General features: G+C 44.3%; 1 protein-coding gene across 5 annotated transcripts in view; it reads right to left on the bottom strand.

Annotated features, from left to right (window-relative positions):
* MICU1 (mitochondrial calcium uptake 1) overlaps positions 1-18,744 on the bottom strand; it is a 297,161-nt gene that overhangs the window by 52,573 nt on the left and 225,844 nt on the right. For all 5 annotated transcript variants that reach the window (XM_040362305.1, XM_040362304.1, XM_040362306.1 and 2 more), the window contains one exon: positions 7,464-7,601. In XM_040362305.1, coding sequence (XP_040218239.1) covers positions 7,464-7,601 — 138 coding nt within the window. The remainder of the gene's footprint in view (positions 1-7,463; positions 7,602-18,744) is intronic.

Below are 18,744 nucleotides of genomic sequence, written 5' to 3'. Positions count from 1 at the left end.
TCTCCGCTCTCCGGGGGGGGGGGGGGTCTTCTCCGCTCTCCGGGGGGGGGGGTCTTCTCCGCTCTCCGGGGGGGGGGGGGTCTTCTCCGCTCTCCGGGGGGGGGGTCTTCTCCGCTCTCCGGGGGGGGGGGGTCTTCTCCGCTCTCCGGGGGGGGGGGGTCTTCTCCGCTCTCCGGGGGGGGGGGGTCTTCTCCGCTCTCCGGGGGGGGGGTCTTCTTATATCTTCGCCGCTCTCCGCTGTTGACTCGGCGCACCCCGGTTCTTCTGCAGCTGTCCGGTGCCTTCTTCTTCAGCGCTGGCTGCCTGCTATCTTCGTGTGTTAGCTCAATTACTAACAGGCAGCCAGCGCGGTCTTCTGTGACGTCATGTTCTTCTTCTCCCTTCTTCCGATGTTGACACGTCGCCACTTCTCACTGCAATGATGGAAGCGCGCCTTGCATCCCATTTATATAGGCATCACCGTCCCATCATGCTCCGGTAGGTACCCACGTGGTGGGTGCACGTGGGTAGGCACCCACCACGTGGGTACCTACTGGAGCATGATGGGACGGTGATGCCTATATAAATGGGATGCAAGGCGCGCTTCCATCATTGCAGTGAGAAGAGGCGACGTGTCAACATCGGAAGAAGGGAGAAGAAGAACATGACGTCACAGAAGACCGCGCTGGCTGCCTGTTAGTAATTGAGCTAACACACGAAGATAGCAGGCAGCCAGCGCTGAAGAAGAAGGCACCGGACAGCTGCAGAAGAACCGGGGTGCGCCGAGTCAACAGCGGAGAGCGGCGAAGATAGAAGACCCCCGGAGAGCGGAGAAGACCCCCGGAGAGCGGAGAAGACCCCCCCCCCCCGGAGAGCGGAGAAGACCCCCCCCCCGGGAGAGCAGAAGAAGAAACCCCCCCCGGAGAGCGGAGAAGACCCCCAGAGAGTGGAAGAAGAAGCCCCCCTGGCATTAGAGCTAATAAAGAAGACAGGGGGGGCCTCCGGAGCAGACAAATAAATTTTAAAAAGTCTTGTGTTGTGTGTTTAATAACTTTAACTTTTTGCCTCCAGGTGAATGGGTAGGGGTACGATGTACCCCATATCCATTCACTTAGGGTGGGGGGCCGGTATCTGGGGGCCCCCTTATTTGAGGGGACTCCCAGATTCCGATAAGCCCCCGCCCGCAGACCCCGACAACCAACGGCAAGGGTTGTCGGGAAGAGGTCCTGTCCTCATCAACATGGGGACAGGGTGCTCTGGGGTGGGGGGGCCCGCAGTGCGCCCCCCTGCCCCAGAGCACCCAACCCCCCCATGTTGAGGGCATGCTGCCTGGCACGGCTCAGGAGGGGGGGGCGCTCGCTCGTCCCCACTCCCTTTCCTGACCGGCCGGGTAGCGTGCTTTGGATACGGGTCTGGTATGGATTGTAGGGGGACCCCCTACGTCGATTTTTCGGCGTAGGGGGGGTCTCCTTACAACCCATACCAGACCTAAGGGCCTGGTATGCTCCTGGGGGGGGGAACCCATGCCGGTTTTTTCTTTGAAAATTGGCATGGAGTTCTCCCTCTCAGGAATGCATGCCGAGCGACGCTGTCATTTTTTTTATTTTTATTTGTTTTCCTGGCGCGTATTTTTTTTTCACCCGTCGCAACTTTAGTGTCCCGTCGCAATCCACAAAGCCCGGCGTAAATTACGTTCGCGCGCTGCACTTCGGGTAAATTACGTCACACGCATGCGCAGTACGGCCGGCGCGGGAGCGCGCCTCATTTAAATTTTAAACGCCCCCCGGAGAGGAGGACCGCCTTGCGACGGAGGCACTTAAGTTACACGGCGTGTAATTTCTAGGTAAGTGCTTTGTGGATCAGGCACTTAGGTAGAAATTTTAAGTCAGTGTAACTTAACTGCTGAAAGTTAAGTTAGGCAGCTTTTTTTTTTTTTTTTTGAAAATTTCTTTTTATTGAAAGTTTTTGTTGACATAACAAAACATACATTCCTTGGTGAAGCACCAAGTAAACCGTTGGTCAACATGACCATGTACATACAACAGGGCCATCGCAGATGGCAATAACCAACAGAACTCCCACCCTCCCTCCCCCCACTACTCAGTTCCCTTCCCCTGCGAAAAACCAGCGCAGGGCTCCTCTGAAAAAGGATTTACACCTCGCTGAGTGATCATCTCTATTCATAGTCCCGATGCACCGGAAGTTAATCAATGTAAGTACACAATGTATGAAAAATTCAGAAATTATTTACCTTTTCACACTACCCAACCGTCTGATCAGATTCGTACCAGGCCCTCCATACTTTTTCAAATTTTCCCACACAGCCCCGAGACAAGTATGTTGCCTTGTAATATGGGAGCATAGCATTCACCAGCCCTTTCCAAAATACTATCTCTGGTGCCCCCGGACTCTTCCACTTGAGCAAAATAGCTTTCTTCCCGTAGAACAGGAGTATGCTAAGTAACGTCCTATGCGCCCTGGATGGGACCACCTCCTCCACCAAGCCCAACAGACAAACACTGATTTCTCTAGGTATGGGTACCCCCAGCACTCCCTCTATGCAGGACGTCACCCCGGTCCAGAACTGCTGAATCTGAGGGCAGTCCCAAAACACGTGGTGTGCGTCTGCTGGCGAAAAAGTGCACCTCCAACATTCAGGTGGCACCGACGGATAAATCGCTGCCAGCCTGGATGGGGTGTAGTAGCTTCTGTGCAGGAATTTAAACTGAATGAGTCTGTCTCGAGCCGCCACCAGATATTTAAACGGACGATCCCACATGTCATCCCACTCCTCCCCTTGTATACCAGGGACCTCAGTCGCCCACCGCTCTCTACATTTTACCAAAGCCTTAGGACTGATTTTAAACAATTCTTTAAACGTCACTGATAAAGTTTTGGGCAAATCTTCTGTCATTAGGAGGTCTTCTAATCGAGAAGGAAAGGATGCAACCGTCTGTGTTTCAAACTGCGTCTGGAATGCGTGTCTCAGTCTCAGATACCGGAAAAATTGTGTGTTAGGAAGGTCATGTTTGACCTTTAACTGGTCAAACATTAACAGTACCCCATCACGCGTAATGTCCTTAAGTAGTTTAATCCCCTTACCCGCCCATCCTGCAGCATCGTCAAATTTGTAGAATTGCTGGAGCTTCGGGTTCATCCACAGGGGAGTCGAAGGGGAGACCCCCGTGTAGCTGGGACAGGCCAATTTCTCCACCTCCACCCACGCCTTAACCGTGGCCTTCATAGATTCCGTCAGTGGGAGGTCCTTACCTGTACCTCGATGTATCGCCAACCGAAGGGACTCATAAGAGCCCAAATGGGCTGCCTCAAGTATGGTAGCCGAATCCCCCGCGTCTGAGCTCAACCATCTATGTACAAAAACGAATTGCCCCGCCAAGTAGTATTTACGCCAGTCAGGCAACGCCAGCCCTCCCTGACCCCATGGTTCCTGCAAAACCTTCAACCCCAGCCTAGGTGTTTTTGGTGCCCAGAGAAATGTGGTAGTGATACTATCCAACTTCCTGAAGAAGGACTTCGGTATCCATACCAGAGCATTCCTCAGAAAATATAGAATAACTGGGAGAATCTTCATCTTTAGAAGATTAACCCTGCCAATCAGAGACAGGGGGAGTTTCTGCCAAGTCAGTGTTTTCTGTTTAAAGAATGTCAAAAGGGGGAGCAGGTTAAGTGACATGTAATCCATCACACTCGCTGTTATCTTCACACCCAGGTAGGTTATCTGTGTAACCCACTTTAGTGGTAAGTTGGGATTCGCCTTTTCACTAGCCCCCTTATCCAAAGGTAAAATGGACGATTTGCCCCAGTTAACTTTTAGCCCCGAGTATGTATTAAAGGTGTTCATGGTACCCAGAGCAGTGACCAACGACTCCCCCGGATCTCTGAGAAACAACAGGAGGTCGTCTGCGTATAAAGCCAGACCTTCATTTATACTACCCACCCAAATTGCTTTTACGCCCTCCGACGCCCTCAGCGCCACTGCAAGGGGCTCCATCATAAGGGCAAATAAAAATGGTGACAAGGGGCACCCCTGCCTAGTGCCCCTCCCAATCGAAAAAAACTCAGAAGTGGACCCCCCCATACGAATGGCTGTCCTAGGTGTACTATACAAAAGTGCAATCCACTGTCTGAAAGATTGACCAAAACCCATGTACTCAAGAACTGTATGCATAAAGTTCCAGTCCACTGAGTCAAAAGCCTTCTCTATATTAATAGAGACTATTACCCTGTCGGCCGAATCTACATTAGGGAGCTGTAAATGTGTAAATAGTCTTCTCAAGTTAGTATCAGTGGATTTTCCCGGCATAAAACCTGTCTGGTCTACATCCACCAGGGATGAAATAACCAACGCCAGCCTCTTCGCTAAGACTTTCGTCAGAATCTTAAGGTCCATGTTAAGCAGGGCTATGGGTCTATACAATGAGCATTCTAGGGGATCCTTACCTGGCTTAAGCAAAAGAATAATGTATGCATCAAGCATGGAGGCTGGGAGCACTTTTTTCTGCAGGCAGCACTCAAATAACGTCGATAGCCTAGGGGCCAATTGGTCAACATATGACTTGTAAAAGTCTCCCGGGAAGCCATCCGGACCCGGCGCTTTACTAGGTGGGAAGGCAAATAAGTTAGGCAGCTTTTTTGAGAATTTGGCCCGGTGTTCATAAATCTGTACATCATTGCAACTACTTAATGTAGTCCAGGACAAATTGAGCTTTGAGTTGGTGGCAAATGGTCACTGGCATATCTTAATTTTTTATTAACAAAGAAAAACAAGCTCAAAATAGTAAACCACATTGACACCAACTATTAATACCAAGTAGAAAAAAAAACAACAAAAACTTTGATCTTTTCTAAAAAGACATTGACCCTGCCATTTCACCACGACCTTTGACCCCCAACCTTGAACCCGAACTAGATTAAATCCTGATCTCACCAATTAATTCTAAACCTACAAAATAATCTTAATTTTTTTCAAATTTTTCACATTTTTTGTTTACAAACGTCTTCTATAGAAATAACAAGTGCAGAGAGTACAAGGGCAGGCTGCACAGTGACTGATCACAGCGATGGTCAATCATAGGCTAATACAGGGATAACATGATCAAGAGCTGGTCCTCGGGATCCTAATCTTTAGTACGAGACCCGGAGTGGGCAGTGTCCAGCTCTGCTGGGGCCTGGAATAGAGACCTCACGGATTAAATACTTGTGCAAGATATTTTGGGTGACGTGAGAGTGGCATAGATGTTAGAAGCCAGACAGTTAGGCCCCTTTCACACTAGGGCGGGAGGTGCAGTGTTGGTACATCGCCGCTATTTTTAGCGGTGCTTTACCATCTGGATTGCGGCTGTATTCGGCCGCTAGCAGTGCGGTTTTAACCCCTGCTAGCAGCCGAAAAAGTGTTAATACCGCCAGCAAAAGGGTTAGTGCCTCTGCCTTCGGCGCATTGCCGGCGGTAGTACTGCGGTGTCCCATTGTTTTCAATGGGAAGGAGCGGTAAACACACCGCTCCTCTCACCGCTCCAAAGATGCTGCTGGCAGGACTTTTGGAGCGGTCCCGCCAGCGCATCGCCTCAGTGTGAAATCCCTTGTGCTTTCACACTGAGACTGCAGGGCAGGAGTTTTTTTAGGCGGTATTTAGGTGCTATTTTTAGCACTAAACCGCCTGAAAAACTCCTCAGTGTCAAAGGGGTCTTACTGCATTTGAGGTCCTTTCCTGCTTTATAATTTATTGAAAAAAATGGTGTTCCTGTGCTGGAAGCGTGCTGTGCGTCTCGCTCTAAGCACAAATACATGAACGTACTCATATGTGGAGGAAGACCCTGTGAGGCCGCATATATGTGTACACTCGGAGGTAACTAATTAAGATTATTATTTTTCTTTTTTTAATGCAGAATGTGGATATACTTTCAAAGGAAAGCATTCACAGCTGGTCAACCTGCTGATAATACTCAGCTATTATTTACTGTATATATCCCATTGTTGATAATAGTTTTATTTATTATGCCCATAGAACTTATAAAAGTTGTTTACGTTATCATGTGCTAGAGGACCTGCAGTGTGTATTCTCTACTTGTAAATGCTGCCTTCAAACAACTTTCTTTTTTTAAGCTAGAGATAACACTGCAGTGAAATGAATTCAGCACCCCTAATCTGGGGCTGACTGGTATTTCATAAGCTGTTTATAACGCTGCTAAACACTTTTTAAATGCTTGATAAACCTCATGATCTTCAGACTGGCTTTTACACATTTGGTCTTGTTCAGACTGCACATAGTAGCGATTATCGCTCCAATGAAGCTTGGGAACAACTTAGGCCCTTAGCCAGGAGCTATTTTGCACTTTCGTTTTGCAGCAATTCTCATGCGCTCAACAATTGTGCCAAAATTGAGCCTAGTTTTGGATTCCATTCAAGATGAATGGACCCAAATGCATGTCACATTTTGCCATGGTTTGGAATCACGGGAAGAATCGCAGCTATTCTTCCCCGTCATTTTAAATTGCCCATATGTGAAAAGGGCCTTAAAGACTGCAACTAGTCCTAAAGGCATGTCCTGCTGTATTTTTAATCCAAATGTGATGCTATACATAAAATGTGTGTTTATTAATAATGCACCCAAATGTATTTTAAAATGTGTTACATTTTGTAGCACAAATATTAACCACAGTGCTTAAAGCTGAACTCCATCTTTGGATACACAGACAAATCTTTCACCGCTCCAGGTGAGCCTCACTTATCATTAAGGGCTGTTGAACCACCAGGGTGCTGGCGATGCTGATTGTAGCAAAATAAACGAAGAAAACTCTGGACTGCCGCACTCCAAAATGACTAAAACAAATTAGGTCTTTATTTTCAAATGCACATGCATTCACCGCAAGCAAAAAGATACAGTATAGGCCGACGCGTTTCACGCTGTACTTCAGCGCTTAGCCATGACTAAGCGCTGAAGTACAGCGTGAAACGCGTCGGCCTATACTGTATCTTTTTGCTTGCGGTGAATGCATGTGCATTTGAAAATAAAGACCTAATTTGTTTTAGTCATTTTGGAGTGCGGCAGTCCAGAGTTTTCTTCGTTTATTTTGCATCTTTGGATACACTTTACAGTTCGTTTGAGCCAGCTTGGTCCAAATGAACTAACATGTAAGGTCGCTGGCTGTGCGGTATAAACTGTATATGGCGGAGGCCACATACAGCATACCGTACTGTGTTTTGATTTGAGGCGAGACTTCCAGTTTCATACCCGGAACACAGTACAGTCAGAGGTTGTGACATGATCAGTCTGCCAATCAGAGCTTATACCTCAGCTATATATAGTTTATACCGCACATCCAGCGGCCTCACGTTAGCGCCAAGCTGGCCCAAAAGTATATCCAAAGATGGAGTTCAGCTTTAACCTTTGTTTTGAAAAGGATTTGACTATTAATAATCCATCTTCATAGCCACCATATATAATCTCTTAAATTAGCACTCACCTCTCCATCCTTAAAGCGTTTTTTCAGCTGTTTTAACATTTGAGTGAGTTTCTTGGATTGTACTCCACTATATGCCAGAAGCATACTGCCAAACTGGCGCTCAGTGATGTGACCATCCACTGGATCCTGGCGCTCAAACTGTGGATGCAAATAATACAGGATTGGAAAACGGTTTCATTAACACCACCAGTATACATTATCAAAGCATTATTTTCACTATGAAAAACCATGAAAATCTACTTGTCACATGAAATCCAATAAAGTGGTTGTAAGGGCAGGTTTTTTACTTGAATGCAATCTCTAAAAAACGTTTTGCAAGCAGCTTCCCCCAGTCCCTTATACTTACAGTGAAGAAAAAAAAGGTATTTGATCTCCTGCTGATTTTGCACATTTGCCCACTGACAAAGAAATGATCAGTCTATAATTTTAATAGTAGGTTTATTTTAACGGTGAGAGACAGAACAAAAACAATCAATAGAAAAACATTTCCAAAAAGTTATAAATTGATATGCATTGTAATGAGTGAAATAAGTCACTGAAATGAGTGAAATAAATCACTGTAATAATATCACTGGTTTCCAAAAAAAGTGTCAGCTAGGTGTCCGATCTGACCACGGCAATGTTGCAGTCCAGCTAAAAATCGATCACCGCCATTACAAGTACAAAAAAATGCCATAAATGTATCCCATAGTTTGTAGACGCTATAACTGTTGCGAAAACCAATCAATATATGCTTACTGGGATTTGTTTTACCAAAACCATGTGGCAGAATGCATATTGGCCTAAATTGATGAAGAAATTCGATTTTTTCACTTTTTTTTTATTGGATATGTATTATAGCAGAGAGTAAAAAATATATATTTTTTAATTTAAAATAATTGGTACAGTGTCGCATGATCGCGCAATTGTCAGTTAAAGTAACAAAGTGCCATATCGCAAACAAATGGCCTGGTCATTAAGGGGGTAAAACCTTCAAGGGGTTAAGTGGTTAAAGTGATACTAAAGTCTCTCTTTTTTTTTTTCTCCTTTAAAAATACCAAACATTTTATACTTGCCTGCTCTGTGCAGTGGTTTTAGAAAGGGCAGCCTGGATCCTCCTCTTCTCAGGTCCCTTGTCAGTGCTCCTGGCCCCTTCTTCCTGTCGAGTGTCCCCACAGCATGCAGCTTGTTATGGATGCACCCGAGCCACAGCTCTGTATATCCAATTAAACACAAAGCCACAGTATGGCCCGGCTCCCTCTCTCCTCATTTGCTAATTGACTTTGATTGACCGTAGAGAGCCAATGGCGCTGCTGCTGTGTCTCAGCCAATTAGGAGGAAGAGTCCAGGATGGCGAAGGCACATCGCTGGATCGACATGGGGTTTCAGGCAAGTATTAGGGGGGCGGGGCTGCTGCACACTGAAGGTTTTTTAATCTTAAAGCATAGAATGCATCAAGATAAAATAACCTTCAGGCTTTGGAACCACTTTAAGTTACACTAATTTCTTATATTGACCGTCACCACAGATGAGATATCCAAACATAGTTCACATCTTGCTTCAAAGTGTACATCCATTAAAAAGCCAAAATCATTACGAAACAGAAACATAATGATCCAGTGATGACAAACCATAATTTATGGGATAGGATCAGGATTACAGAAAATAGGAGTTTACATTGCAAAGTTTCTATTTCTCAAGCTTGTTGTCTATTTCTTTGTCAAATGCAGACAGTGTGGGTTCAGTGACAAACACCTGCACGGCTGTCAAACTGGGACCAACAGCTGTGTCCCAATAGACATAAATGGGACTGCTTGCACATGGATACACAGGACACCTGCTCATCCTGTACAAGCAAAGACAGCCCTTTGCATGGGTATACACATAAATATTCAGTTTGTTCCATAGCTATCTGACTCTGTGATTTTAGCCATTGTGCTTTTGGACTATAGAGAGACTCTTTTTTGTACACTTTTTCTGCACGTTTATTATTTGTTTATATATAATTTTTCCTGTATTCAATTTTGAGTGCAACTTATTTTTTCGTTGACACTTTTCTGTTTTTTATAGACTTCACATTTATTTGTTGCTGCTCTTATACATGTATTCTGTATTATTTTTAGGATTCAGCACAAGTGCAATATTGTTGTCTCGCTTTTATACACATAAATATGCCAGTGTCAATGAGGCCTAAGAAGGCCAAGTTAACATTTGTGCATTCCCACAATGCAAAAAAAATGCAACCCTTATGCAGGTGTGCAGCTGTACCATTGATTCTTAAAGGCACCCCACCTACCTTGGTAACATGCATGCCAAAGCAAATATTAATAAAGTACCATGTGATTTGGTGTGACGTGATTTTTTAAAAGGATCATACACTTCTTTTGTACATTTTTACATGTAAAGCAGCCCATTGAAATGAACGGGCTACGCTAAATTGCACAAAAACAAGGTTGCTCCGTTGCACCTGCATAGATGTAAATGAAAGCCTATCAATGAATTGGGCTTACCATAACTAGCCACAACTCCACTGCAGTTCCAATGTTTTCTTCTTTAACGTACAGTGTATATACATAGTTATTCGGGTGTAATGTTCATATACCAGGCAGAGTGCAGTCTTGGATGTATAAATTTTGTTTCTAGAATACCGAATGTATCACACCGGCCCGTTCTACCATTGACGTCCTTTTAATATTCACCTCACATACTTCCCATTTACAGGCTGATAAAATTCAAGGCATAGAAAATCAAGCCACTATGCCTCAGAGCTTCCAAGTTATCCCTGTAGACAGACATTTGTATCTATTTTACTGACACCTAGTTTGCTGGAAAATAGATTACCAACTCCACTGTTTAAAACCCCCTAGGTGAGATGGGGACTTTATTAAACAGACCACAACATATTTAAAAAAAACATACTTCTCATTCTAGTAAATGGATGCATCATCTGGGCAGATAGATCAATCAAGGATGCTCACAAACAATACATAATTTTAAATCAAATTAAATTTGTGGTGAAATAAGGTGATCTCCCTGAAGTGCAACCAGACAAAGAATGTGATGTTGCTCTTATTTTGGGAGAAGTGCAGTAGCACTGTCAATCCTTCACATTAAGTTGCATGAGGTAGATTTCTTGAGGGCTAAAGCCTCGTACACACGATCAGATTTTCTGACAGGAATTGTGTGATGACAGGCTGTTGTTGGAAAATCCGACCGTTTGTATGCTCCATTGGACAATTGTTGTCAGATTTTCCACCAACAAATGTTGGATAGCTATTTTCAAAAAATTTCTGACAACAAATGTGTGTTGTCTGATCATCCGATTGTGTGTATAGAAGTCCTTCGGAAAAAAAATACAAAAGTACAAACACGCATGCTCAGAAGCAATTAACAGAAGTTGCCCAAAGGGTGGCGCTAAAGAGCGGAAAAAACATAGTTTGTTGGCCGACAATTCTTTGCCGTTTGTATGCAAGACAAGTTCATGGCCAACACCCTTCAGACAAAAGTCCTACACTTTGTCCGCAAAAAATCCGATCGCGTGTCCCAGGCTTAAGGGAAAAACAGTACTTATAATTAATTCTTCTTAATTCTTTTTTCCTATTTCCTATTTATTTGTTCTTTAGTACTTCTTATCCAGGGTAAGCAGCGCATTTCCTCCATTTAGTGACTCTCCTTGGCCCCTTGTACCATGTGACCGCAGCTTGCTTTCCAAGCCTCGCTGTCACATCAGCTTGAACTGATAGGCCGAGCCGATGTGCGGCGCCTCGACGTCATTGTTTCTATGACGACGGCGGCCGCACAACGGCGCCTTCTGTGATATCGCAGGATATCATTGGCTGATGGCGATCCCACAGCAGTATACGAGGCAACAGCTGTGCGATCGTGATTGCGATCGCTGATACAGCTTGAGGGTGGACTGTTGGCTCCTTCTATAGGTATGGGATTGATTAATTCTTCTGGGGGTAATATGCAATGAAGCAGTTGTGTGATCACCACGGCAAGCGTGAGTACAGCGGGGGGTAGGCACCCCATGTGACTCTCAGCTTGTGTTGTTATGTTGGTTTACAATCAGCTGGTTTCTAATAGGCACTCAATGAAGGTTCCTGATTGGAGGGGAGGGGAGGGGAAGGAGGTGATTGGGATGGGTGGGTTTTATTTTTCACACGATTTCATTGGTGACAGTTTCCTATATATATATTTGTTTGCTGTATTGTGTTTGTATCTTTCGCCTGACGAAGAGGTCCTGCGCGGCCTTCGAAACGTTGCTTTTTCTGGATCACTAACATGCATTACATTTTTGGACGTTTTTTAAATGATCCTTGGTGTGCTGGCGAATATGTGTATAGCACTTACAATTAAGTCTTGCAGAACATACATTTTTAAAAGGAGCCCATAGTTCTTTAAGAGCCAGTTCACACCAGATGCAGTTCTGTGTGCTTTTATTCTGCACTAAAAATGCATGCACAGTGTTTTCCATGTATTTCAATGGCTCTAGTTCACACCATGCAGTCAGTTTCCAGTGCAGAAACTAACCAGAAACTGACTGCATGGTGTGAACTAAAGCCATTGGAATACATGGAAAACACTGTGCATGCAGTTTGTCTGGTGTGAACTGGCCTTAAGGGCTGGATTTCTCAGTGCCTGATGGAAAAAAAATTATCCCAGTCCATGCTGTCTGAAATACTGGACTTAAAAGACATAAAACAATGGGACCAGTTTATAAAAACTAAAGCTAAAAGAAAGATGATGATGTAGCCCAGGGCATTCAAGATTTAACCATTAATAAGCGCTGGGAAATGAATACATTCTGATAAAATGTAATGGGCAACAACATTTTTCTTATGTCCAGTTCTCAAAAAAAATTGCTTGCATTTTATTAAACTTGTCGCCAGCACAAGGCTAAAACACAACAACTGAAATTTTAAAAGTACGTTTGGGGATGACATGCAATTTAGTTTATAATTAAAATCCAGATATTAATTGCATGTTGTGAAGAAAAGGTTTTGTAACTTTTCACCCTGTCTCCATATTCCTTGTAGCCACAAAGCACAACACAGCATACAAATATTAGTTGACGCTAGGGCTATACTGAAAAACTTCCCATCTTGCCTTCATATTCTATTAGTATAAACTAAACAAAGTATACTTTACAGCAAAGGTGATGAGATAAAGCTCAGACAGATTACACTAATCAAAACAGACAACCAAATATGGGGGAAGCCAACGAAAAACAAGACTTAAACAGAGATATGAAATTTGCAAGGACTCTCTTATTGCCTGTCAACTGCAATTTCAGTTATGGAAAGAAAGAAACATACAGCAAACTGAACAAAAGAACATTTTAGATCTAGAACATGTATAAACTTTTTTCTATTAGAAAATTATTCAATGCAGGACCACTGATAAAGGGGTACTGCTGGTCCTCCTGTATGGGGCTCCATCCCTATCAGTTCAACAGGGGGGGGGGAGCAGCTGATAAGCAGGGGAAGAAGATCCTGAACGGGAGAAGGTGACTGATGTTGTGGTGGCGGGGAGCCTAGAACTGATGCCCTATAGTTCCTCCCTGCAGCAGCTGAAAACCAGCAGAAAGGAGAGAAGGGAAAGCCGGCTACTGTATGGGGCAGAACTACAGGGGATCGGTTTAAGTATATGCTCCTCTGCCACACAATAACCAATTTACTGGCCCCTTCCTTGTTTGAATAAACACAGTAAATTATTGGTACAGATCGGTCATGACTGAAGCATAGTAAAATGTAGAGGACAACCGATATGTTTTTTTTTTCTGGCCGATGCCCATATTTAGAAAATCGGGGCGGCCGATGGACAATATATGATGCCGATTTTTGCGGCCAATATTTTAGGCCTTTTTTTTGGCAGGTGGCACTGGTTAGCACTGGCAGGTGGCAAAGGTTGGCAAGTGGCACTGGCAGGTGGCACTAATTGGCACTGGGCGGGGCCACATAAACGTAGCGGCTCGCCCAGATCCCATCACATTGGCTGGTGTTGGATAGCCGTTTCCTGCCCATCCCTGACATCCAACCACAATTTTGACAGCTCCTCTCTTTACAGTTTCACACACCACGGCGCTGCTTTGCCAACAGAATGTGGAGAAGGGAGGAGGAACCCCACATTGCTCCTCCCTTCTCCACATTCTGCTGGCAGAGGTGCGGTCAGTGTTCAATATCGGCCTAATTTGACTAATAATCGTCCGATGCAGATTTCTCCAAAATGGGCAAATATCGGCCGGCTGATATATCGGTCGACCACTAGTAAAATGTTTACTACACTTCCGTTTTTGAATGAACAGGAAGCCTCTGTACAGAGCACTAAGCTCAGCTAAGGAAGCAGAGAAGGGATTTTCACATCTATGTGCCCAATTCCTTTCTCAGTCACAAAAGTGAGACACCGTCCCCTTTGATGATACCAAAGCCGCCCCCCCCAACTGAACAGCACTGTGGGGGGAAAAAAGAAAGAAAAGAGGGCTCGTTCACACAGATTGTCTGGCCCACATGGTCTGTTTGTGGGACTCGAACCACCCATTATTCTATGGGGAAGCAGCAGTTGTAAGAACACAGCTGCAGATCCTAATTTAACAGGTGTGCAGGTAATAATGAGTGGCTCCAAATGCACACTGCTGGAGTCGTAGACCTGCACTAACACACCTGTCACAAAAATAAAAGACAAACTATATTAGTTTTGGATCCCTTATAAATGTGCTCAAACTAATGGCTTTAGCTTGATCTGCTGAAAAATAACAAACTTACTGGCAAGATTGAGTGTAAATAGAATACAAAAAAACAATACAAATGCAGCCACTACATCTAAGAATTGGTTCACACCTATGCTTTTTTGTGCGGTTTCCATTCTGCAGAAATGCACTATAGTCAGAGAAGCTGGCCACCTCGTCCTTAAAAACTGATGAGTGATCAGCTGTCAGTGGGGTTCCTCGTTGGGTCTGGTATGGATTTGGAAGGGACATCACTCCCAAAAGAAAAATCATAAAGTGGGCCCCCCTCTCCAAATTCATACAAGGCCTTTATCCGAGCATGCAACCCGGCAGGTCATGAAAGGGAGGGGACGAGCGAATGCCCCCCCTCCGAACCATACCAGGCCACATGCCCCCAAAATGGGGGGTGCTTTGGGGCAGGGGGCTCATGTGAATCTGGAAGGCTCCCTTTAAGAAAAAGGGTCCCCCTATGTAAATGAACGTTCTTCCTGGGGCTGAATCTCGCTGTCCTGTCAGCGCCGATGTGTGACAGCTCATATATAGCTATGGGGCATGGCCATGCAGTGACATCACCTAGAGACCCCGACTCCTTGTGACGTCATAGACCCATCATGGCTAGGGTTGTGGAATAGAGGCCCTTGTCCCCATCAACATTGGGGCCAAGATGCTTTGGGGTGAGGAGGAACCTTGCTGACAGATGATGTTGTTCGGGACACAGCGGCTGGATTCCTGGCCCACTTCGTGGCAAACAGCTATATGCAGCGCTTTAAAAGGGACATATAAAAAACAAAAAAAACACACAAAATGCATGAAAAATGCACGCAACACCACATAAAATACACAAGTTTAAAATGCAAAATGTACCGCAAAACATGCCTGAAAAAGGCATCAACCGCATAGATGTGAACATGAATTTGACTTGAATCTAAATCTTTCTTTCCGCTAAAGCCTGATATGCGTTTGGATAGTGCTCCAAAATCTACTAACAGGCAGTGAGGAATGCCAAACAAGCCAAAACAGCAATTGATGTGCTTCCCAATTGACTCGAAAGCCTTCCTACATGTGGGGTGAACTCTCACCAAATATAACTCTGGAGGAGATATATTTGGTGAGGTATAAGAGAGACAACCAGAAATGGAAGTTACGCCAAGTAGGTATTTGCTTATGCTTAGATGAGCTACGCACAATCCACAGGCAGAACCTGCCAGGAAGTCGGCACTGCTCTGCGCTAATCACAGGCAGCGAGACATTGTCCTGATGCGCGGCTGCAGAGATGGGAAAATGTCTCACTGCCTGTGATTAGCGCAGCACAGTGCCGGCTTCCTGGCGGGCTCTGCACGTGGAGTGTGCAAACACGCCGGAGCTCATCCCTACTTATGGGTACCAAGATTGAGATCTTGGAGATTTATAAATCTAACAGTGGCACTATAGTATGATTACTTATGACTTAATATTTTTAGAACAGGGGAAGTATTTGTGGGCAATATTAATGTTACAGAGGACAAGCATGTTTAACCACTTTAAGACCGGCCGCCGTCGTTCGACAGCGGCACGATGGTTCTCCTGCGTGAATTGTTATAGCTGTGCGACCACATCTTTCCTCCAGCCTATAAGGCATCAAGAAAAAATTGATGAGCCAACGCTTTTCTAGCTGGGATCTCAACTTTGTTTACTTGTGTGGCCCGGACAAGACGTCATAACACCACACCCAGGCCCCTGAGGATCAAAGAGATTGCTGGGGGCCATCTGTCCCTTAGAAATCTCTATGCCTCTCTTAAGGTGTCGGCTGATTCGTTTTCTGGGTCCACACGGGAGAGCCCAGAGAAGCACCAGAGGGTGGTGGAAGGGGGGGGGGACTTCCCCTCCCGTCGCCGCTTAGAAAGCTCAAGCAGCTGTATAGCCGCTATGATCATTCCTATTGTGCTCAGAATCGCTGTCTCTAAAAAACAATATCTGAATGATGCCTGTAGCTGCAGGCATCATTCAGATATCTCCACTGAAACAGAGTACGTAATATGACATTCGGCGGAATTAAAGTGGTTAATGAGGTTCTAAAGGCACTCTATGTATTAAGGTAAGAAAATCTTCAGTGTGTGCACATGGGATACGAATTTTAACCACTTAAGGACCCCTTCACGCCGATATACGTCGGCAGAAGGGCACAGGCATGTCGCCTTTAAGAGCCCAGCCGTGGGTCGCGAGTGCAACGTGGCGACACGCTTGCGACCTAGTCCTGAGCTCCGTGACTGCACTCGTGGGACCGGATCGCGCCGGTGTCCTGCGATCGGGTCACAGGAGCTGAAGAACAGGGAGAGATGAGTGTAAACAAACCTTCCCCGTTGTTCTCTGTGGCTTATTACTGATCATCTGTTCCCTGTCATAGGAAACGACGATCAGTGACGTCACACTTCCAGCCATGCCCCCTACAGTAAAAAAAAACACGATAGGACACACTTAAACCCTTTAGCGCCCCCTAGTGGTTAACCCCTTCACTGCTAGTGGCATTTTCACAGTAATCAGTGCATTTTTATAGCACTTTTCACTGTGAAAATAACAGTGATCCGAAAAATGTGTCAAAAGTGTCCGATGTGTCCGCCATAATGTCGCAGGAACAAAAATAAATAAATCGCTCATTGCCGCCATTGCTGGTAAAAAAAAAAAAATATTATTAAAAATGCCATAAAACTATCCCCTATTTTGTAAACGCTATAACTTTTACGCAAATCAATCAATAAACGCTTATTGCGATTTATTTTACCAAAAATATGTAGAAGAATACGTATCAGCCTAAACTGAGGAAAACATATTTTTTTGTATATATTTTTGGGGGATATTTATTATAGCAAAAAGTTAAAAATATTTTTTTAATTATGGTTAATATGGTTTAATAATGGTCCGGGTCTTAGGTGCTTAAAGCTTGGCAGAGGACAGGTGGTTTGCACTTAATTTTATGAGTGTAATAATAATTCACACACTGACAAACTAGAAATATGCTTTTTATTCCGCCAGCCCCCACCAAACTTTCATTTAAATTGTCAGGGCTAAATTGTAAGCTGTAAATCAATGAGTTTATTTAAATTATGGTGGCTTTTCAATTTTAAAGCAGATTGCTGTGGGAGATGTATCTACCTGACAAACGATAACACTGATCTGTGCAGCAAACAGGCAATGTGCAGAATTTTAAAAGTACTTTTACTTTAAAACTTAAGTTACCGAAATAGCTTCATTAAATTATACTATGAATTATTCTGATTACAGAATTATTACATGAAAGTGTATAAAATGACTTCACCATCAGCACTGAAAAAGACTTTTAAAGAAATAATTGAAAAACAGGAGTAAAAACTGAGCAGCTGCCAGTGAACAGTTGGATGCACTGCTTCATCCAAAAGATTAACCACAAATAGCTTCTGCCTGTAATGGTGCTGCTTTTTGCACCAGCTTGGTTACACCAGCTTTTGCAAAGCAATAACTAATTTGTAATCACTTAGTGTTCACAAATGATAAAAGTTTAAAAAGGTGTGATGCTGCAAGCTGTCCCCCAATTGTCTCTAAGCCCAAAAACAGCCAATTACTCAGTTCTCGATCAGCTCTGAGCAGAGAGTGGCAACTGTCAGTCACCGCTCTCTGCTTTGCCCCTCCAGCACTAACTAGAGCGCCAGGCAGGGGAGGGGCAGAGGCAGCTGGTGTTGGCTCTCCGCCAAGCATTGAGAGCTGGCGCCAGCTGTCAATCAGGCAGCTGGGTGGATACCGACAATATGGTTGGGACCCTTCCTGAGCTTGGAGTGGTTCTGTGAAATCAGTTGACTGTGGGCTTTAGTCCTCCGTTGGCCGATTCTGGGTCACAGGACTGCAAAAGTAAGTGCTCTCCTGTAAACCAAAAGGGAAGTATGGCCAAAAATGCTTTAACCATACTCTCTTTTTAAAGAATAACAGCCAATAATAAACAATAACAGACTGTTGCAAACCCACTTATAAAAGCTGTGTCTGCGTTATACAGACCGTCGGTAAAAAGGTAAATGTCTCCATTACAGCATCAAGAAACTTTTTCCTGGCCTCTCTTGTATCCCTGGAGCACGGGGACACCCCACTTATTTGGATGTGGTACAAGGGTCCTTCAGGTATCTTCACAGTAAATGAATGATTTGCATTCAAAAGTAACCTGAGCACAGAAAAAACGTTGATATTTTCCAATTATTCACCAATAAAACAACCAGAGACAGAACAGGGCTTCAACTGATGCCATGTTTACATAACCAGTAATTTTAGTGGCATCTGAAGAAAAAGAAAGTAGGTCCATGAAGATCATATACTGCATTTTTTTTTTTTAATGACTTGTGTGCTGGGGAGTGTTTTACCGTACCCACTGAATTGATTGCATGCATAGAGTGTAAAAGCCATTAAATGACAAGACTGCAAGATGAATTCCCACTGTAATGTATCCCAATTGCCTTGTTTTCTTGTAGTAATATATTGTGCTGATAGAAACATACATTATGTAATTGTTCCCACCACAAGCAGAAGCAAACGGTATTGGAAAAAAAAAAAAAAAAAACACTTCTCAAATTTAAAACA

Source organism: Rana temporaria, chromosome 8, assembly GCF_905171775.1.
Source record: "Rana temporaria chromosome 8, aRanTem1.1, whole genome shotgun sequence".
Classification (NCBI taxonomy): Eukaryota; Metazoa; Chordata; class Amphibia; order Anura; family Ranidae; genus Rana; species Rana temporaria.
Note: the sequence above shows the minus strand (reverse complement) of the source record. Positions and strands in the feature narration are given on the sequence as shown.